Raw genomic sequence first — 21,673 nt, 5'->3', positions numbered from 1 at the left:
AGGGTGCCACTCTTAGTGGGGTAAGGGTGTCTCTCCCCTCCACACAGAAGCATGGGGGAAGCTGCAGGTCCTGCTTCCTAGCATGGTGTGGCGTCACCCATGGATGCACAAACACTGGAAAATAAAACCTGAAACAAGACAGCAGACTAGTAATTGAAGATGACCACTTAAAAAGTTCGTATCACTGAGGCGTCTGGGTGGGAGAGTCGGTTGAGCATCCGACTCTTGGCTTTGGCTCTGGTCCTGCTCTCAGAATCGTGAGATAAAGCCCTGTGCTGAGCCCTGCACGGGGCTCTGCACTTAGCACGGAGTCTGCTTAAGATTCTCTCTCCCTCTCCCTCTTCCCTCCCCTTGCTCACCCGTGCTTTCTCTCACTTTCTCTCTCTCAAATGAATAAATTAATCTTAAAAAGAAAAAGTTTAGGGGCGCCTGGGTGGCTCAGTGGGTTAAGCCGCTGCCTTCAGCTCGGGTCATGATCTCAGGGTCCTGGGATCGAGTCCCGCGTCGGGCTCTCTGCTCAGCGGGGAGCCTGGTTCCCTCTCTCTCTCTCTGCCTGCCTCTCCATCTACTTGTGATTTCTCTCTGTCAAATAAATAAATAAAATCTTTTAAAAAAAAAAGAAAGAAAAGAAAAAGTTTAGGGGCGCCCAGGTAGTTAAGTCAGTTAAGACTTCACCTTTGGCTCAGGTCATGGCCGCAGGGTCCTGGAATCAAGTCCCGCATCGGGCTCCCTACTTGCAGGGAACATGCCTCTCCCTTTCCCTCTGCCACCGCCCCCCGCAAACTGCTTGTGCTCTCTCACTCTCTGTCTCAAGTAAATAAACAAAAAAATCTTAAAAAAAAAAGTTATACTCTTCCAATTCAATGCAAGAAAGCCAAAACTTTGCCAACAAATTTCTTTCTCAGAAGCTGATTTCAACAATCAGTCTCATTAGCATTCCAGGGGAAAGACTAGTAGAACCACAGATAAAGGAAAAAATTGTTTTTCATAACAAATGTTCATGATTGTTTCAGAGTAAATAAAGTATTTATTACAGAGAAGGAACCTGCTGGGTAGAGAAGTTAGTAAGAAACTGCATAGGAAGAATGTAAAATTCCTGAAAATATTTCAAGATCATCTCTTGATTTTGTAATTGGAACCAGCTTTATGAGTCTATTTTCATGGCTGCTGCCCTTGTGATAATAAGCACTCCCGCAGGTTATGTGTTCACTCCGCGCCACACCCTGTGCTAGGCCTCATCCATATGTTGCTCCACTTAATCTTCATCTGCAGCTAAAGTGCACACACAGGTCCTCAAGAGTTTTCCAGAAGTCCCTGCTCTGCTCTGTAGCTCTGAAGTCCTTCTAACTCCTCACTCTTCTGGGAGGTGTTACAGAACGGGGTTGCTTTTAAGCCAATCTCCACACAAAGGATTCAAGTTTTTCAGTCCTATTACAGAGGTTTTCTAGATTACTGATTCATCCAAACAAATATTAATTATCTACTGTTTTCCAGAGACTGCTCTATGCATACACATTACAAAAATAAAAGATGTGGTACTCGCCCCAAGACGGTAAAGAAAACAGAGAGATTCAATAGAACAAAATGCTAGGAGAGCTCAGGAGAGTGGGCAATCACAGAAGACTTCCTGAAGGAGGTGATATTTGAGCTGAACTTGAAAGGCTGACTAGACATTAGAAAAAAGGGGGGAAAGGTATGCTGAGTGCAAGAACAGCATGTGCAAAGATACACAGATAGGAGAGCATGGCCCAGTCAGGAAATAACAAATAGCAGATCACTGCTGAAAGGTACAGTGCCAGGGGTAAGAGAGGTAAGGAGGTCAGTGGGGTTCATCACCAAGGGTCATGCTAAGAAGACTGGAGCTGACTCAAATGAGAATAGAAAACCACACAATGAGGCCTACATCCAATTCACAGTTCTCTGCTATGAGACTGATGTTCACCCACCAGACCCGGACACACACGCCCCACATTCAAGGTTCTTCACGTGCTGTCTGCACAAATACCCCCGACACCGCCTCCTCTACTCCATACAGGCTTTGGATCTTATGGGTCCTGATCTTTCTTCCATCCAACCCTTTACAGACCACCTGCATTTTCACCTCAGCCTGATTTGAAATGCTGATTGGTTCCACAGCTCCCGTGTAGACTTGTACTTGATGCTTAACAGCAGCAGAGGGCAGAAGAGGCCCATGAATATTTTCGAGATCCTGCATTTCCAACAAGTTCTCGGGTGACTCCAGGGCTGCTGGTCCACAGAGCGCGCTTTCAGTTGTGGAACAGCCTCTTGCATACTATCTGAGGTCAAAGATCTCTTTTTCTAAATTTCTAATCTGTGGCAGACCAATATTTTCAGAAAATAAAATAAAAATAAATTACAAGGAAAATGAAAATTTTAAGAGACACACAAAATAGAAGTCTCAACTTTGTCTTATTGAAGTCAATAAATATAATATTTCGAAGGCCAAATTACACAGGTCGGCTGCGCTTTCCCATCATTTCCTTCCCTGAACACAACTCCAATTGCAGCAACATAAGAAATCATGGCATGCTCATAATCAGGTGTAAGCTCTACCTGAGATTATACTGGCAAAGGAGGGGCTGTACTAGAAGAATGCAAAGAATTTGCTCCGGGGCTTTGTGAATATATACTTTGTGAAATGGAGCTGACTTAAGACAGCTTTTGACAGACAGAGTCCCACACATCTGACCACCTACCTTGCCACTCTTCCCCGCAGGTCTCCCAAACCCGAGAGCTGACGCATCTCCAAGGTCTTTAAGGCGGAATTCGTTCCGTAGCTGATGTTGTCCCGGGCCCGGATCTGCTCCTGCAGTACCTGAGCGACACAAAAAACCACCAAGAAGGTTGGCTGAGATGTACGTGCTGCCACAAAAGCATTTTCTATTTTTGGCAAAAATAAGACCATTTAACTCCATTCCTAAGAGGCTTCTTTTTAACAGCCACAGGATAGATGTGTGTACAGAGAACCAGGGGCTGAGAGAGAACTCAGAGCTCTCACACAGACCCAGTCCCTTCAACTGCTACTAAAACCCCTGAGACCTGGGGCACCTGGGTGGCTCAGTCGGTTAAGCGTCTACCTTCGGCTCAAGTCATGATCCCAGAGTCCTGGAATTGAGCCCCGCATCCGGCTCCCTGCTGCACCTCCCCCTCCTTCAGCCACTCCTCTTGCTTGTGCTCTCTTGCTCTCTCAAAGAAATAAATAACATCTTAAAAAAAAACAAAAACAAAAAACCTGAGACTTGGAAGTCCGGTGACTTGGTGGAGCCCACCACCCCCCAGCTCCCCCCTGCTGCTGCAGGATGGGGCAAAGCTCAGTCAGACCCTGGACATTTGCTCTATAGTTCAGAGCTGTTTTTACCACCCCAGGCTGCATTTCAATAGTCATTGCTTTAAGTGAACACTCCCTAAATCTACCAAGAAGCAATAAATGAAGAGCAAGCAGAGACAGGAATGGGCACGGGTTGTCAGACCAAAAGGTCCAAATTCAGCTCCTCTCGCTGTGTGGCAATCCGGGGAGGTGTGCAAAGTACTAGCTTCCTTTTCCTCATCGGTTCATAGTAATGATGATTGTACTCTTCAGAGCACGGTGAACGTTACGTGAGCTAATGCATAGGAAGCACTTGCAATGCCCAGCGTGCCCCAAAGACAGCAAATGCTTCTTCTCGTACTTATCTGAGAACAGTTCTGGTGCTGCAAAGGCAGAATGGTGTCTCTTAGAGAAGCATTGAATGAAAGGAGAGCTGCTTGAAGACCCGGTGGCCCAGCGGAAGCACAGCCTCGTGGGACATCCATGCTGGGAATGCCTCTAAGGAGTGGTGGCAGTGCAGATGGGGAGGTCACCCTGTTGTTTACTGAGCATGGACCAGAAAGAGGAGCCTAGTGCTGCCCTGCACAGTGCCATGTGCCAAAGCAAATCCGTGCTCTCAGGAGCCCCGTGTGACAGGCCAGGACCGAGGTACGAGCAGCTGCTCTGCTACAGAGTCCCACGGACGGCAAGTGACCAGCCAGCACTGACCCAGCAACCAGGCTTCAGAACCCACACTGTAACACATGCTGCCTTGCTGCCCGCCCAGAATAGGAAAGAGCCTGGGCTGAAGCACGACAGACAGACAGACGGACAGACTGGAGAACCCGAGTCCTAGGTCACAGGAGACCTCACAAAAGCGCAGGTTACATCCGACATTTCCTCTATTTCCTTGTTCTTTCATGCATGCCTTCCTTCCTGTCTCCCCTTCTCCACTTCTATTCCGCCCCTCACGCCGCCCTCACCGACACCACCTTCCCTCCCCTTTGCAAAGAAACTCTTGATTTCTTGTATCTCTTCCCTTTCAACCATTTAATCATGTTCATCTACTTGATTAATGTCAGCTTCATATTTTTACATCCTTCTTGCGTCCTTTTGGGTCTACTCGCTCTTCTAGAAATTTCCCAAGATGAGAATTGAGTCCTTTATTTAGATGATGTCTTCCTTCAGAATGAAGACTTGACTTAGAACAGTATTTGCTGAGTCCTCGGGTTGGGTGTGAAGTGCTTTCCTTCTTACGGTTTTCAGCTCTGAATTCCTCTTTGATCTGAAGATATTGAGGTATCTAAGGATTGGAGTTGTGTCTTTTTTTTTTTTTTTAAAGATTTTATTTATTTATTTGAGAGAGACAGTGAGAGAGAGCATGAGCGAGGAGAAGGTCAGAGAGCGAAGCAGACTCCCCATGGAGCTGGGAGCCTGATGTGGGACTCGATCCCGGGACTCCAGGATCACGCCCTGAGCCGAAGGCAGTCGTCCAACCAACTGCGCCACCCAGGCGTCCCTGGAGTTGTGTTTTTTCATTGTCAAACAGTTAAGTTTTTTGGTCATTTTTCTCACTTATTTCTACATTACTGGCTGAGGATCAAAAATATGGTCTGTGATATATTTAATTTTTTAATATATTAGAATTTGCTTTGTGGCACATTATTAAATGTTGTACGCAAAAAAACTACTGAAGGAACAAACGGTTCAATATTGTCTGTTAGACTGAGTTTGCTGATTCCACTACTCACTTTCTCTAGATTTTATTTATTTTTGGTAGATCTCTCCATCTGTGAAAGACGGTTTATGAATTCTCCCCTTGTAAAATATTTTCATCAAGTTCTCCTTACATTTTTAACACTTTTCATTTTATGTCTTTAGCTGCCATCTTATTTGGCACATTCAGATTTGTGATCAAAGTGGACTGACCATTACACGATCACCTTCTCTTCTGATGTAGTGCTGCTTCTTCTCGCCTAATATTAACATTGCTACTATGCTGTGTAAATAATAGGGCAAACACCTGCTTGGTCCAACTGTACGCCGGGCACTATTCTGCACACTGTAGGTATGTTCACCCATTTAATCCTCACATAGTACCCCCTGAAGCAGGTACCATTATTACCCCCATTTCACAGGAGGTGAAATCTCTAAGATATTAAGTAGCTTGCCCAAAGCCACCGACAGTAAGGATCTGAACTGGGATTTGAACTGGGGACTCTGGCTCCACAGACTGCTGTCAATCATGACACTGCCCTTGGCTTGTGTTTTCCTTCAACATTTCATCTCACTTTATATAGACAATTTATGTTGCTTCTTGTTGCTTCCTCACTCCTTTTCTTTATTTTGACCAGCTTAATCAGGTTACCATTCATCGTCCTCCCTCCCCCTGTGAACTGGGGAATGTTTGTGGCCATTGCTATTCCACGAATGGCTCCCTTCCCTTCCCCACGTCCCTAACCACACGTGTCCACCCCAGGCTCTGCTCCTGTGCCGCTCCCCTCTCCTCCGCATGAGACACTCAGCACACCTCACGCCCACCCTCCTTCACCCTCCAACCCAGATGGCTTATTGGGAAGGATTTTACTTTTCTTCCCCAACTCAGCTTTGCTAAAATAACTCGGGACTTCTAGTTGGGTTATAATTAGAATTTTCCTTGTAAAATGTCGCTTCTATTTCAACAGTTTTTTCTCTTTCTTTCAGTGCTTCTGTTACACGGTCCCAGGCTTCCTTCAATATCCATTTACATGAAATACTACAGGTCTTGTGGATCACTGACTACCTTTGTGCTTCTCCTTTTCATTTTCTCCTACCTTAGGGTCTCTGTGTAGACTCCCTAACACTTTCCTCAGATCAGGCGTTTGGATGAAACTGAATTCCGGCCAAGTTGACAACCTTTCTTCTCTCACCCTGGAGGGTGGAAATCAATCGAAAGGGTATGGAATTCTTGACTTCAAGGCCTTTTCTCCCAGTGAACTTAGAGGCTGACCAGTCTGGTGCTTTCTCCTCTGTACATTTCTCAGCTCCTTATACTTAGAAGCTTGTAAGATTTTGTTCTTCTATTTTGGAGTTCAGTTTTACCAGGATGTAGCTAATTGTGGATTTTTTTTTTTTTTAAATTTCATTTCTACCTGGAAGTCAGTGAAATCTTCAACCTGTAGTCTCAGATTATTCTCCTATGTAGCTATTGTTTCTTCTCCATCTGTTTCTTTGTCTCCTTCTGGAACTCCATTATTCACATGCCCTAGATCTGTCCCCTGGTCTCCTATCTTTCCCCTCATGGTTTCTCTCTTTGTATTTGACTCTGATGTTCCAGCATCTCTTCTACTGTGCCTTGTGGGCAACTAATTCAATTCATGAAAGTAATCATCCACTGGCTTTGTAAAAATTTAAGTTCAAGGGAGAAATTTTATGCTGTACCCAGATCTCCTAAGCGTCCTGTGTTAGTCAGCTGGGGCTACAAGAACAAAATGCTGCAGACTGAGTGGCCTATGAACCACAAAGATCTATTCGAAGTTCTAAGACTGGGAAATCTGGTCTGTTCCGGGGGGATGGGTGGGGAGTCCTTTCCTTGGCTTGCAGATGGCTGTGTGCTTTCCTTCTCACTGTGTCCTCACAGCGGAAAAACAAAGCACATGAGCAAACAAACAAATAAAAAGCAGAAATAGACCAATAAGTAAAGACCAAACTGATGGTTGCCACAGGGGAGGGGTGGGGGATGGGCAAACGGGGATGAAGGGGAGCGGGAGGCACAGGCTTCCAGGTACAGAATGAGGATGTCAGGAAAATAAAAAGGCACAGCCTTGGGAATACAGTCAATGACACTGTAATAGCACTGCGTGGGGATAGTGGGTAGCCACACTTGTGGTGCGCACAGCACAACATAGAGACTTGGGCACAGATGTATCTAAGTTGTTTCTGTGCTGCCTTTTCTCAACTATTCTTTTTTAAGTATGCAGACAACTACACTTACATACATTTTTTAGGATTTTCAAACTCCCTGGTAAAAAGCAGAAATTAGCAATGGGAGGCCTTTGTGTCTTCCTTATTGGAAACCAGTTGGAGCCTGTATAGATGAGAGTAACAGTAATATGGAATATTTCACTGAAAGGAATTTGGAACTGCTAGACCTGTTATTTGCTATAGTTTCCAGCTTTTTCTGAATGAAGAAAGCTCTATTAAGAAGAATGCAAACCAGCTACAATACCGGTGAATGACAAAACGTTAGTCATCTGAACACATTCTTGTAAGAAAACTTCATATCTGACTAATCTGGTTCTGACACTCTCCCACTGATGAAAAGGCGCTGGTGTTCCCTTTTCATAGGAAGTAACACTTATTCGTTACAGTTTATATAAAGTATCTTTTATATGTAATGCTTCAAACCTTTATTGTAATACTCAAGACCGGGGTTCTTAAGCATCTTTAAGGTGCATAAGAATCCCCAGGTGGCAGGACACCTGGGTGGCTCAGTGGGTTAAAGCCTCTGCCTTCAGCTTGGGTCATGATCCCAGGGTCCTGGGATCGAGCCCCACATCGGGCTCTCTGCTCAGCACTGAGCCTTCTTACCCCCTCACTCCCGCACCTGCCTCTCTGCCTGTCAAATAAATAAGTAAAATCTTAAAAAAAAAAAAAAAAAAAAAAGAATCCCCAGGGGCTTGTTAAATACACAAATCCCCTGGGCCCAACTGCCAGAGAGCCAAAGCTAGGGTGTGGGCCCAGAAAGGCAGAAGTTCAAGGACCACAGACCCCTCGAGGAACGCTGCATCAGATGCCATAGAAATGACAAAGGTGGGATGCCTGGGTGGCTTAGTTGGTTAAGGGGCTGCCTTTGGCTGTGGTCATGATCCCAGAGTCCTGAGATCGAGCACATCGGGCTCCCTGCTCAGTGGAGAGACTGCTTCTCCCTCTCCCTCTGCCTGCTGCTCTGCCTACTTGTGTTCTCTATATCTCTGACAAATAAATAAATAAAATCTTGAAAGGAAAAATGGCAAAGGCTATAACCAATCTTACTTCGTCTGAGTTGTCTCTCAATCAAGAAATCACTAAGCAAATAAAATGAACAGCAACCCACAAAACGGTGTTAAAAATAATTAACACAGGTTTTAAAAGGTTCGATCTTTCTAGTAAACAAAGAAACAGAAAATAAAAGTCATAACTGTGATTGATAATTCGCCACTGTAATGTGCTGATAATGGGGGACACTCTGTAAGTGTGGGGACAGGGCGTCTATGGGAAATCTGTGCTTTCTGCTCAATTTTGCTGTGAACTTAAACTTCTCCTAATAAAATCAACTGAAAATTAAGACTTTAAAAATCATATCGTTTCTCTTTTGTTAAAAAAGTAAATATTTTAAATTTATAATACTAAAATGTATGTCAAGATTAAAAATGTACAGTTGGCCCTTCCTGATACATCTTTCTAGGACATCATCCATCCAAACAGATGCACAATGTTCATAATGTTTGATCCAGGGACTCCAGCTCCTGAAATTAATCTTAAAGGAAATAATAACAAAGCTGACAAAAATGGATACACAAAGCTATCTTCCTAGTAAGATATACCTAGTATTTTCTAAGGTATCTATATATTATTACGCAAGAAATTCATGGAAAATATTTAAAAATAAGAGAAAATGTGTACAACTTAATATCAAACAAAAAGAAAGGGTAATATTATAAATTAATTAAATAAATTTTTAAAAATAAATTAAATATATTAAAGGGTAATAATATAAAAATAAACATACAGCACAATTCCAGCAGTATATAAGATACATAAAATAACAGAATATTAACGTGTTGCTATTCTCTAAAGGGGGACTATGTTTGCTTCCTCTTTTTTTATATTTTCCACAAAGGCCTTACATTGTTTCTATAACCAGCAAAAAAGTGTGTGTGTGTGTGTTTTAATACTTAAAAATAAGAAAAGCCCATTTAACTTTCACAATCCCTAAGCAGACGAATAAGATATTGTATTAGAAGTGCTTTCTTTGAATAATATGGAAAAGAATTACATCAAAACCTAATGCAATATTCATGTTACTGAAAAGTTATGTAAAAACAGAAAGTATCAGAGAATTCTCTGATGAAGCCTTGGAAAAACAAACCCTCTCTACAGCCAGTAATGTTCCCTCATATGTCATTTTGGAACAATGTATCAAAATGATGCATTTACTTTTAAAAGGTTATATTCCTACTCTATCATGGACATTGCATTATTGTCAGTCCAACTCAAGAGAATTTTTTTTTTAAGACTTAATTTATTTATTTGACAGAGAGAGAGAGAGAAAGGGCACAAGCAGGGGGAGCAGCAGGCAGAGGGAAAGGGAGAAGCAAGCCTGTTACTGAGTAAGGAGAGGGATGTGTGGCTCAGTCCCAGGACTGGGGGATCATGACCGGAGCCAAAGGCAGATGTTTAACCAACTGAACCACTCAGGTGTCCCAAGAGACTATTTTTTGCGTGTCCATCATGTGCTGTGCCCCAGGCCTGCCTTCAGGGAGGGAGCTCAGTGGGGCAACAGCAGACTGTAGAGTGATAAGCCCATAGAATAAAACCACACAGTAATGTTTCACAGAGTAAAGAGACACTTGGAAAAAGTGATTCCCAAGTCTTCATTTATTTATTCTAAGATATGACCTATCTTGACAAAATCTCCCTTCGCAAAGACAATAGGAAATGGCACGCCCCTATGAGTGCTGCCACACTACGCCTCACTGTCTACCCAAAAGTGATACCGATCCAGGCCCACCCCCAGCCCTCGCCCCCCCGGAGAAGCTAATATTGCCTAGGAATGGCCTGGAAAGAAACAGCTCTGCTTGTTTCTCCTCCAACTCTTCCCAGGTTTGTGAGGACTTGGAAAAGAAAGTGTAAGTCCAGTATCACCCAGAGAAAGGCCCAGCTACAACAGGGCCGGCCTCATAAGACAGTATCCTCTACATGCCTTTTCATCTTCACAACAGGACTTAAAACTTCACAGAGCTCCAGCTTCACATCAAACTGCGTTCTGGGCATTTCCATGTGGACATACAAGGGAGGGGTCCCTAAAATTTGCCACATCCTAAACAAAGTCTCTCTGTCTCCTATGTACCAGAAGTCCTGTCAGGTCTACCTCCAGAACAGATCCGAAACCCACCCACTTCTCCCCATCTCTACTGTGACTCCCCTCATCCTAAACACCTTGGTCCTCTCCTGCCATGGCAGCCCCAACCCATCTCCCTGCCTCCATTCTTGCTCCCCATAACCCCTTCTTTTTTTTTTTTAAGATTTTATTTATTTATTTGACAGAGATCACAAGTAGACAAAGAGGCAGACAGCGAGAGAGGAGGAAGCACGCCCCCCACTGACCAGAGAGTCCAATGTGGGGCTTGATCCGAGGAACCTGGGATCATGACCTGAGCTGAAGGCAGAGGCTTTAGCCCACTGAGCCACCCAGGTGCCCCCCCTCATAACCCCTTCTCCATGCAGTAGCCAGAGTGATCTTTTTTTTTTTTTTAAGGATTTTATTTATTTATTTATTTGTCAGAGTAAGAGAGAGTGCACAAGCAGGCAGAGTGGCAGGCAGAGGGAGAAGCAGGCTCCCCACTGAGCAAGGAGCCCGATGTGGGACTCGATCCCAGGATCCCGGGATCATGACCCAAGCTGAAGGCAGCAGCTCAACCGACTGAACCATCCAGGTGTCCCAGAAAGTGATCTTTTTGAAACACAAATCAGTTTGTAAGCAACAGGAGGACAAGGGGTTTTATGTTTCATTCACTAATGTTTCCCCAGCACCAAGTGTTTGAATTAAGTTCATTTGCTTAAAATTAAATAATGGCTCCCCATTTCCAAACTCCAAACTCCCCATCATAACTTCTAAGGCTAAAGATCTGGTCCTATTCCCACACACCCCACCCACCTGCCTCACTCATTCCATGGCACTTCAATCCCATTGGTCCTTTTTCTGCTCAGCAAATATGCCAAGTTCCTTTCTGCTTATGGCCTTGGTATATGCAGCTTCCTCTCTCTGGAATGTTCTCTGCCCTGTGTGTCTCCTCCCCGCCACCCCGCCACCTTGGCTTGGCTGGCCCCTTCCATGACTTAAATCTCAGTTCACACGTTGCCTAACCTACCCTCTTCCTGAAAGAGCCCCACAAACACTCTCCTCTATATTATCTTACCAGAGCACCGGACTGAGGCTGAAATTACCTTGGTTACTTAGTGTTTACTGGCCGTAAACCCTATTACTAGAATGTGCAGCAGGCCTGAGAGCAGGGTCTTGCCTGTCTAGTCACTACTAGAGCCCCAGTGCTCCTAACAATGCCTGGCTCCCAACAGAGATCGATTAACTTAGCTCTGGTTCTAGGACTTGGTCTTCCACATTCAAGTCTTAGAGATTATATTTAGCCAGTGCCCAGAGGTGATTAGGTCCTCAAAGATGGACGTGGACAAGCTCAAATGTATTAGTGGCAAAGGCACACAGCGGAACACCAATTTTTTCTATTATCACTGAAAAACCTCTATCAGCAGAACTGAACAAATACTCAAACTGCATTCAATTCACTGTCTTCTCCCCCTAGTGTCAAGTCACATGACAAGCCAAATCCAGTGGGTAGACTGAAAACAAAATGATTTTTGATAGTGGGATGATTAATCATATGCCAAGTTGACCAAGCCAAGGGACGCTCAGATCCAGTCCTTTGAGAGCCATGATAGAAGGGAAAGGAGGAGGAAGGTGGCATTCCTATTCTGCCTGAGCAGGGAAATCCATCTTCTGCCCTTAGCACTTTCGTGCTCAGGACTTCAGACGTGGACTCAAGTCTGCACTATCCGCTCTCTGGCTCGCAGGCCTCAGGACTATACCACGGGTTATCTTGGGTCTCCAGCTTGCAGATAGCAGATGGTAGGACTTCTCAGCCTCCATAACCATGTGAGCCAATACCTAATAATAAATAAGTAAACAACCCATTGGTTCTGTTTCTCTGGGGAACCCTGACTAATACAGATGATAACATGAAAATCCCTCTGCTGATAAACCTGTTCCAATGGGACAAAAACACAGCTGCAGGCTGAAATTCCCTGTTTAGCCAAAACATATGAAGTCTGGCAGCCTAGACTCTCTGCTGACAGTGTCAGGTGCACACTGAACCAAGCTCCCATCTGTGCATCCAACTACCCATTAACATGACTGTCTACACCTCTGCTGTGACATGCTGATAAGGTCCATATGCAAATTACTAAACTAGCAAAGTATGTGCAGTTGAATCAATAGGTGAGGGCTTGACACAGTTCCCCATAACCTCACTAGGTCAAAGCCACCCCAAGCCAGACACACAATGAAGCCTAAGCACATGGAAACCAAGAGTATGTCTGCTGATTTCAACCAGCAAGGGAGCACAGCCTGGTTCCCCAAAGTCCAAAGACAGTGAAAACCTTCAGCAGACAGGGGGGTCTCAACCACTTCCCAAGCCACCCAAGTGGCACTGAAGGGGAAGCTTACCACCAACAAAAGAGCCATGGACTGCTTATCAGGAGTCAGCCTCCGGAGATTGAGAAAAGCTTAAATTAAAGACAGTATGGATAATCTAGACATGTATAATTCATAGTTTACCACATTACCTCTTCTAAATTTATAATGATGACAATTATCTGTGGAATGTTTCCAAGGGATAAATAATTGATAACATACTCCACATCATAAGGCAAACTCCCAGTGGAGACAATGGGTGGGGATGCATTAAAACAATAGATTCTTTCATTTGACATTTATCAAGCACCTACTGTGTACTAGCACACAAGAGTCATCTGTTTTGACACTGGAGTCTGTTGACCAAATAAAGGCAATAACTATAGGGTTTTGGAAGGGCCAGGATCCCCAGAACCTTTGATATGAAACATCTTTTGAGCTCCTACTATGCGCTAGACAATAGAAAAATGAAGATTCAGTTCTAGCTCTTGAGGATCACACAGTGTGTGGTTGGACAAGACACTACTATTCTTCCTGTGTGCTGTGATTAGAGCTACATGACAGAAAGTCTGGAAGACTTATCAAGGTAAGTTCACCAAGATACAGTATTAAGATATCTCAATCTGAAGAGCTCTATTAGGAGTCTGGAGATGGCTACAGCTTTAGTTTTGTGATACAAAATCATTTATAGGGACAGATTTTAACAAAACAAATACCCAGTAAAACTTTATTTATTGAACTGAAAAACAAATGTAAACCAGTAATAAGAATAATTTTCAAATCAGGCAATTCACTGAAGAAATTCATTAAGAATCTAAAGACAAGGGGGCACTTGGATGGCTCAGTCCAGTAAGGGTCTGACTCCTGATTTGGGCTCCGGTCATGATCTCAGGGTCCTGGGATCCAGCCCCACATCAGGGATCCAGCCCCACATGGGGCATTATGCTCAGCGGGGACTCTGCCTGACAGTCTCTCTGTCGCTCTCCCTTTGCCCCTCCTCCCATGTTCCTTCTCTTTATCTCTCTCTCTCTCTCACTCACTCTAAAATAAATTTTAAAATCTTGAAAAGAAAAAAAGGAATTTATTTATTTATTTTTTTAAAAAGATTTATTTATTTATTTATTTGATAGAGAGAAATCACAAGTAGATGGAGAGGCAGGCAGAGAGAGAGAGAGGGAAGCAGGCTCCCTGCTGAGCAGAGAGCCCGATGTGGGACTCGATCCCAGGACCCTGAGATCATGACCTGAGCCAAAGGCAGCGGCTTAACCCACTGAGCCACCCAGGCGCCCCGAAAAAAAGGAATTTAAAGACAAGGGGCACCCAGTGACTCAGTAAGGCATGTGACTCTTGATCTTGGGGTTGTGTGTTCAAGTCCCACATTGGGCACAGAGGCTACTTTAAAAAAAAAAAAAAAAAAAGAGGGGCACCTGGGTGGCTCAGTGGGTTAAAGCTCTGCTTTCAGCTCAGGTCATGATCCCAGGGTCCTGGGATTGAGCCCCATGTTGGACTCTCTGCTCCGTGGGGAGCCTGCTTCCTCCTCTCTCTCTTTCTGCCTGCCTCTCTGCCTACTAGTGATCTCTGTCAAATAAATAAATAAAATCTTGGGAAAAAAAAAAAGAATCTACAGACAAAAATACATCTCTCACATCATTTAAATACTGTTTAAATATCTTCACACCTCTTTTCTTTAAATATGCAAATATTGCCTTTGCATAATACCCACCATCCGAATTTTATACTACTTATACATAAAGACTTCCTTTTAGTACTTTTTAAATTTCAATCTACACCACGGTTTTACTTTAACAAATTTTGGCTACAATGTGGCAATTCTGATATCTCATCAAGCCTCCTAATTTTAGTTATGTTTGGGTAAACATGCTTAGGCTCATAATATATGTAAAACCATATAATTAGTGTTTCATACTGGAGTCTATTAAATTTCCAAACTTCCTTCTGTTACTTTATAATGATATATAGTTATTACCAGTTATAAAAAGTAAATGCTCATACATGCAAAGTACATTTTTATCAGAATCAGATTTTACTCAGTTTTTCCTCTCTAAAACGGAAATCATCTTTTCATTTGCAAACCACAAATCCAAAAATATATGTAAATGGAAAAGAGTGCTGTCTGGCTCCGACAAGAATAATCATTACATACAACGTGTTTCAGATGAAAAAACAGCAGAATTGAAATAACTTTAAAACTCACTACATTGGAAGGTGCTCAAAAATCATATTTTAAAAACACACCTTTAGAAAAATAATTAGTAAAAGAAAAGCCTACAGGACTGACAACTGGATTCGTAGCGATGTTTGCTAATAACTAAAATGGAGCAGTTTAATGAACTTGCATCAAAGGAATGATGGGGCAGGAGAGAACTCAGTGAGAACTAAAGCTAGAATGATCTATTTTCATGAAGAAATTCTTCCTGAAGGGACAAAGATACTTAGAAAGCAAAGAATGGCTGAAAATCTCCCTGTAACATTTGAGAGTTGGCCACCTAAGATCAGAGTTCTAGAAGAGCTTCCAAGAGGCAAAGTAGAAAAGAAAAGCAGCACATTTTCGGATTTTAACAATCTGGGTTTAGTCTCAGCGCTGCTCCTTCCTGGCCTTGTTATCTCAGACAAGTCCTTTCACTTCCCTGAGCCTTGGATGTCTTATATGAGAAAGCTGCAGTCTGTAAAGATGACCTCAGGGCCTCTCCTTCTCTTTCTGCTACCAGCATATCTGCAACTAGCTTCACTATGAATTGGGTATTTATTCACTTAATAAGCATTCATGGCATTTTGCTCCAAACACTGTGCTGGACAATGCATAGATGAATCAGACAAGGTTTCTTTCTTTCTGAGGAGTTAACAAGCTACTGGGCAAACAGACTAGTAAAGAAACAATACCAGTCCTATTCGGTAAATGCTGTGGTAACAGCAGCAAGTGCTGGGTGCTCAGAATACCTTTAGGGAAAGGGAATTCAAGGCAAAGGAGGAGCTGGCAGGGAGGTCTTCCTGTAATGAAAAAAAAAAACTATTAAATAGCATTTAGGGCTCCACTGAGCTTGGAGATTATATGGTTCTGATCACTGGATTAGTACATAGCATCTACCAAAGAAGAAATTATTCCCCAGCCCCAACAGCTGCAGCCAAAGCACTATCACTTTTTACGATGACAGCAAAAATTAAGGCCAGGGTTTTCTTAGGATTTTTTTTCCTTTTTTTTTTTTTTTTAAGTTTTTAAATTTATTTTTTTAAGTAAGCTCTACGCCCAACATGAGGCTTGAACTCACAACCCCAAGATCAAGAGTCACATGCTCCACTGAATGAGTTAGCCAGGTGCCCCAAGTACCAAATTTTCTTTCCTTTTTTTTTTTTTTTTAGAGATTTTATTTATTTATTTGACAGAGATCACAACTAGGTGGAGAGTCAGGCAGAGAGAGAGAGGAGGAAGCAGGCTTCCTGCTGAGCAGAGAGCCTGATGTGAGGCTCAATCCCAGGACCCTGAGATCATGACCTGAGCTGAAGGCAGAGGCTTAACCCACTGAGCCACCCAGGCACCCCCAGTCCTGGATTTTCTAAGGGCGCAGTTACATTCTATGCTTTTACCTAAGAACAGTACTGCCAGAATAGTATTACTGCAGTCTTCAGTCTGCCCGCCACCCACATGAGCAAAGGGAAGTTAGCTGAGTACCTCCAGGGAAAAGTGGGGCATGGAAAGGATGGAGGGGTCACAGTATTTTCTGACATGAGACATAGGGGTGTTTGTATTTGTTTATGAAACACTTCTTTGCCATTGGTTAAGGGGATGGGAATGTGAGAATCATGATTTATCCCCAACTGTTTTGATCTGTCTCCCTCTCTAGACTTGGGTACAGCAAGAATATTAGCCCCCTAATATATCTCTACCCTTTTCCAAAATTGAAATCCTTAAGTTAGGGTTCCTCAATCTAGTAAAGATGCCAACTTGGGGATGCCAAGTCATTCAGCCTCTGGGATAAAACTGCTTTAGCACACAAAAAGAAAACTGGAAAGATCACTCTAAACACCAACACCACCTTCCAAAAACATGTATATTATCTACAGTGATCTTTAAAAATTCCTACACTCTTCTGATATCACTTGAGTTCTTTGGTTGCAGGCAATGGAAACCTGACTCTGGGCTAAGAGGAAAAGATGGAACTTACTGGAATGATTCAGGGAGGGAGGCACATGACCAACAGGGCAGCTGGGGATGCAGACTGAAAGGGACGTAAAAGGTGTTCCCTAGAGTTCGGGTGGCAGGAACACTGGCCAGTGTCCTGCAGGCACAGGGGCTGCAGGGAAGATGCTCCAAGCATTCCCACTCCTTGGATCGCTCAGCTCAGGTTTCAGGTTCCAGGGAGTGAGTCTCAGTGCTCTGGAATCATTTATGTGTTCCAATCCTCTCAGCTAAAAAGGTGATATGGCACCTGATGAATAGCTACCCAATCTGTAACCAATGGAAGAAAGGTAAACACCAAAAGGAACACAAGTTTTTGTAACTGAAAGAGATTGGAGGAGCACCTGGATGGCTCAGTTGGTTGAGTAAATGACTCTTGACTTCAGCTCAGGTCATGATCTCAGGGTCATGAGATGGAGCACCACGTCGGGCTCTGAGCTGGGCATGGAGCCTGCTTAAGATTCTCTCTCTTCCTCTCCCTCAGCCCCTCCCCTTCCCTCTCCCCTTCTCTGAAAAAAAAGAAAAAGAGAAAGAAAGAAACAAGAAGAAAAAGAAAGACAGGAAAGAGGGGCGCCTGGGTGGCTCAGTGGGTTAAGCCACTGCCTTCGGCTCAGGTCATGATCTCAGGGTCCTGGGATCGAGTCCCGCATCGGGCTCTCTGCTCAGCAGGGAACCTGCTTCCCTCTCTCTCTCTGCCTGCCTCTCCATCTACTTGTGATTTCTCTCTGTCAAATAAATACATAAAATCTTAAAAAAAAAGAAAGACAGGAAAGAAAAGAAATTGGAATCGATACTGTCAGTCATCAAAACAATAAAGATCCACTACATCCCCTGAACAACAAACACATAAATCTTTTCTTTAAACATCATAAGATACACAGACATTTTAGAACCCTGAAGACATGTATTTTAATTAGGGTACAATTTCTAGTGAAACCCTGTCTTTGTAAAGGTATGTGAGAATCTCAATGAACAGTGAAAGTTGGTAACCATGTGGTACACCAGAACCTCACTTAGGTATAAGCTAAGTGAGAATTACCACCCAAAGATAAATAAATAAATAAAAATTTAACTATCCACACAGTAGCCATCAAAGAGTTGGGATAGCTATATTAATATCAGACAAAATTGAATTTAAGATAAGAAATATTACTATATATAAAGAAATATACTATATATATATACTATAAAGAAAGACATTTTATTTTATTTATTTGTGAGAGAGAGAGAGAGCGCACGCACAAGGGAAGGGCTGAGAGAGATGCAGGGCTCCATCCCAGGATTCTGGGATCATGACCTGTGCCAAAAGCAGATGCTTAACCGACTGAGCCACCCAGGTGCCCTGAAAGAGAGACATTTCATAATGATGAAAAGGCCAATATATCATTTTGAATGTATATGTACTGAAAAACAGAACCTTAAAACGCTTGAAGCAAAAACTAACAGAATTGAAAGTAGAAAAAGATAATTCAACAGTTAGAGCTGGAGACTTAAATAATTGATAAAACGAGAGTCAATAAACTTAAGAGATCGAAAAGTATATAAAAAGTATGTTCTCCACCCACATGGAATTAAACTAGAGCGCCACAATAGAAATAGGTTTTGGGAAATCCCAACCTCTGGAAATTAAACAACAGACTTATAAATAACACACAAGCCAAAAATAAAGTCACAAAAATACTTTCAACCGAATAAAAACAAAAATACAATATACCAAAAATCATGGGAAGCAACTAAAGCAGTGCTTAGAGGATACAGTATAGCCTTAAACACCATTATCAGAAGAGACCAAAGATCTCAAACCAAGCTTCCACCTTAAGAAACAAGAAAAAGAAAAGCAAACTAAATAAAAGCAAGCAGGAAAAAAGGACATCATATGGAGGTGAAATCAATGAAACAGAAAATGAAAAAGCAAGAGAAAAAATGAATAAAACAGAGTTGGTTCTCTGCAATGATTAATGACTTAATCTGGTGAAGACAGCAATTCTCCCCAAATTGGTTTATACATTCAAAGCAATTTCTATCAAAATCTCAATACGCTTGCAACTTAGAAAGAGATTTACTTTCATCAGTTTGTCTCAAAGAACTCTTCCACACTTAAATTTTTTCATAACTATATAATAATTAAAGTAATTATATAATCATTTAAAAATTTCCAGTAAGCTTTTCTATAGAAAACAAGCTGACCCTAAAATTTATATGAAAAATGCAAATGCCCTAGAAAAGCCAAAACAATTCTGAAAAGGAAATCAAAGTTGAAGGCCTACAGTACCTGATTTCAAAATGTACTATAAAGGTAGAAATGAATTAAGGCAGTGTGGTATTGGGATAGGAAAACAATACAGATCAACGGGATCTAGAAAGAAAGCCTTATATTTTATGGTCAATTGGTTTTCGACAAAGGGACAAATGGGAAACTTCTCCTTCGGCATCTATATGGGGGAAACGTTAACTTAGACCTTTACTTCACTTTTTACATGAAGATGAACTCAAAAGAGATCACAGACCTAAATGTAAGAACTAAAACTAAAACTTCAGAAGAACACATAGGAAAAAATCTTTGACCATGGGTTAAGCAAACAGTTCTTAACACACAACACGAAAAGTAAAAACCATAAAAGAAAAAACTGGTAAGCTGGACTTTATTAAAATAAAAAAATGTACTTCAAAAGACACCATTAGGAAAATGAAAATACAAGCCACAGAATAGGAGAAAGTACTTGCAATTCACATATATGATAAGGGATTTATATCTAGCCTATCTTAAGAACTTTTACAACTCAGTAATATGACAAATAACTCAATTTAAAAATAGGTTCTGATACATGCTACAACATTAAGCTAACTGAAGTAACCCAAACACAAAAGAACAAATACTGTGTGATTCCACATGTTTGACATACCTAAGATAGGCAAATTCATAGAGACAAAAAGTAGAACCGAGGTTCTACTCTGAGACAGGTGTGGAATGGGGAGTTATGGTGTGGAATGGGGAGTTATTGTTCAGTGGGACACTGTTTCTGTTTCGGATGATTAAAAAGTTCAGGAAGTGGCTTGTGGCGATGGTTGTACACAATTGTATACTTAATGGCTAAAATGGTAAATATCTCACCACGATTTAAAAAATAATTTTTAAAAATGGGCAGAAGACTGGGTAGACATTTCACCAAAGCAGACATGCAAATGACCACTACGTACATGAAAAGGTGCTCAGCATCTTTAGTCATCGGGGAGACACAAATTAAACTACAGTGAAATACCATTGCACAGCGGCTGGAATGACTGTAATCCGAGAGACAGAATACCCAATGTTGATAAGGATGTGGACAAACAAGAAATCTCATACACTGCTGATAGGATTGTAAAATGTGTATAGCCACTTTAGAAAATTATTTGGCTATGTTAAAAAATTAAACATAAACAGGGCGCCTGGGTGGCTCAATGTATTGAGCATCTGCCTTTTGCTCAGGTCGTGATCTCAGGGTCCTCGGATCGAACCACACATCAGGCTCCCTGCTCAGGGGAAAGCCTGCTTCTCCCTCTCCCCCTGCCACTCCCCCTGCTTGTGTTCTCTCCCTCTCTGTGTCAAATAAATAAATAAAATCTTTTAAAAAAAAAAAAAAGGTTAAACATAAGCTTACTTTTTAAAATATTATTTATTTATTCTTTTAAGATTTTATTTATTTATTTGACAGAAAGAGACACAAGAGAGGGAGCACAAGCAGGAGGAGAGAAAGAGAGAGAAGCAGGCTTCCCACTGAGCAGGGAGCCTGATGCGGGGCTCAATCCCAGGACCCTGAGATCATGACCTGAGCCGAGGGCAGATGCCCAAAGATGGAGCCACCCAGGAGCCCCAAACAAAGCTTACTTTAAGACCCAGGAATTCCACTCCTAGCAATTTGCCCAAGAGAAATGAAAACATATCCACCCAAGCTTGTACACAAGTGTTCACTTATAGCAGCTTTACTTGTAATAGTTAAGACCTGGAGACAATCCAGGTGTCCATCAATTAATGAACAGATGCACAAGATGTGGTATAGCCACACAACAGGATATTTCTCAGAAAGAAACAAGAGATAAGCTACAGGCACACCTTAATTTACTGTGCTTCCCAGATACTGTGTTTTTTTTTACAAACGGCAGATCTGTGGCACCCTGCATTAAGCAGGTGTATCTTTGCCATTTTTCTTTTATTTTTTTATTTTTTAGAAGATTTTATTTATTTATTGGACAGGCAGAGATCACAAGTAGGCAGAGAAGCAGTCAGAGAGATGGGGGGGGGGAAGCAGGCTCCCTGCTGAGCAGAGAGCCCAACTCGGGGCTCGATCCCAGGACGCTGGGATCATGACCTGAGCCGAAGGCAGAGGCTTAACCCACTGAGCCACCCAGGCGCCCTCTGCCATTTTTCTAACAGCATTTGTTCACTTCATGGTTCTACGTCACATTTTGGTAATTCCTACAATATTTCAAACTTTCTCATTATTACTGTATTTGTTATGGTGATCTGTGATTTTTGGCACCCCACAAACTGCACTCATGTAAGATAGTGAACTTAATCATTAAACGTGTGTGTGCTCTGACCACTCCACCAACCAGCCATTCCTCCATCTCTCTCCCTCTCCTCAGGCTCCCCTGTTCCCTGAGACACAACAGTACTGAAATTAGTCCAGCGAATAACCCTGCAATGGCCACGAAGTGTTCAAGTAAAAGGAAGAGTCGCACATGT

General features: G+C 42.4%; 1 protein-coding gene across 1 annotated transcript in view; it reads right to left on the bottom strand.

Moving 5' to 3' along the window:
* Positions 1-21,673, bottom strand: part of FAM81A (family with sequence similarity 81 member A) — a 78,477-nt gene that overhangs the window by 32,032 nt on the left and 24,772 nt on the right. Inside the window, exon 4 of the mRNA XM_044230069.1 lies at positions 2,718-2,836. Coding sequence (XP_044086004.1) covers positions 2,718-2,836 — 119 coding nt within the window. The remainder of the gene's footprint in view (positions 1-2,717; positions 2,837-21,673) is intronic.

The sequence above is a fragment of the Neovison vison genome, chromosome 13, assembly GCF_020171115.1.
Source record: "Neovison vison isolate M4711 chromosome 13, ASM_NN_V1, whole genome shotgun sequence".
NCBI classification, from domain to species: domain Eukaryota; kingdom Metazoa; phylum Chordata; class Mammalia; order Carnivora; family Mustelidae; genus Neogale; species Neogale vison.
This window is presented reverse-complemented; position numbering and strand designations above follow the sequence as displayed.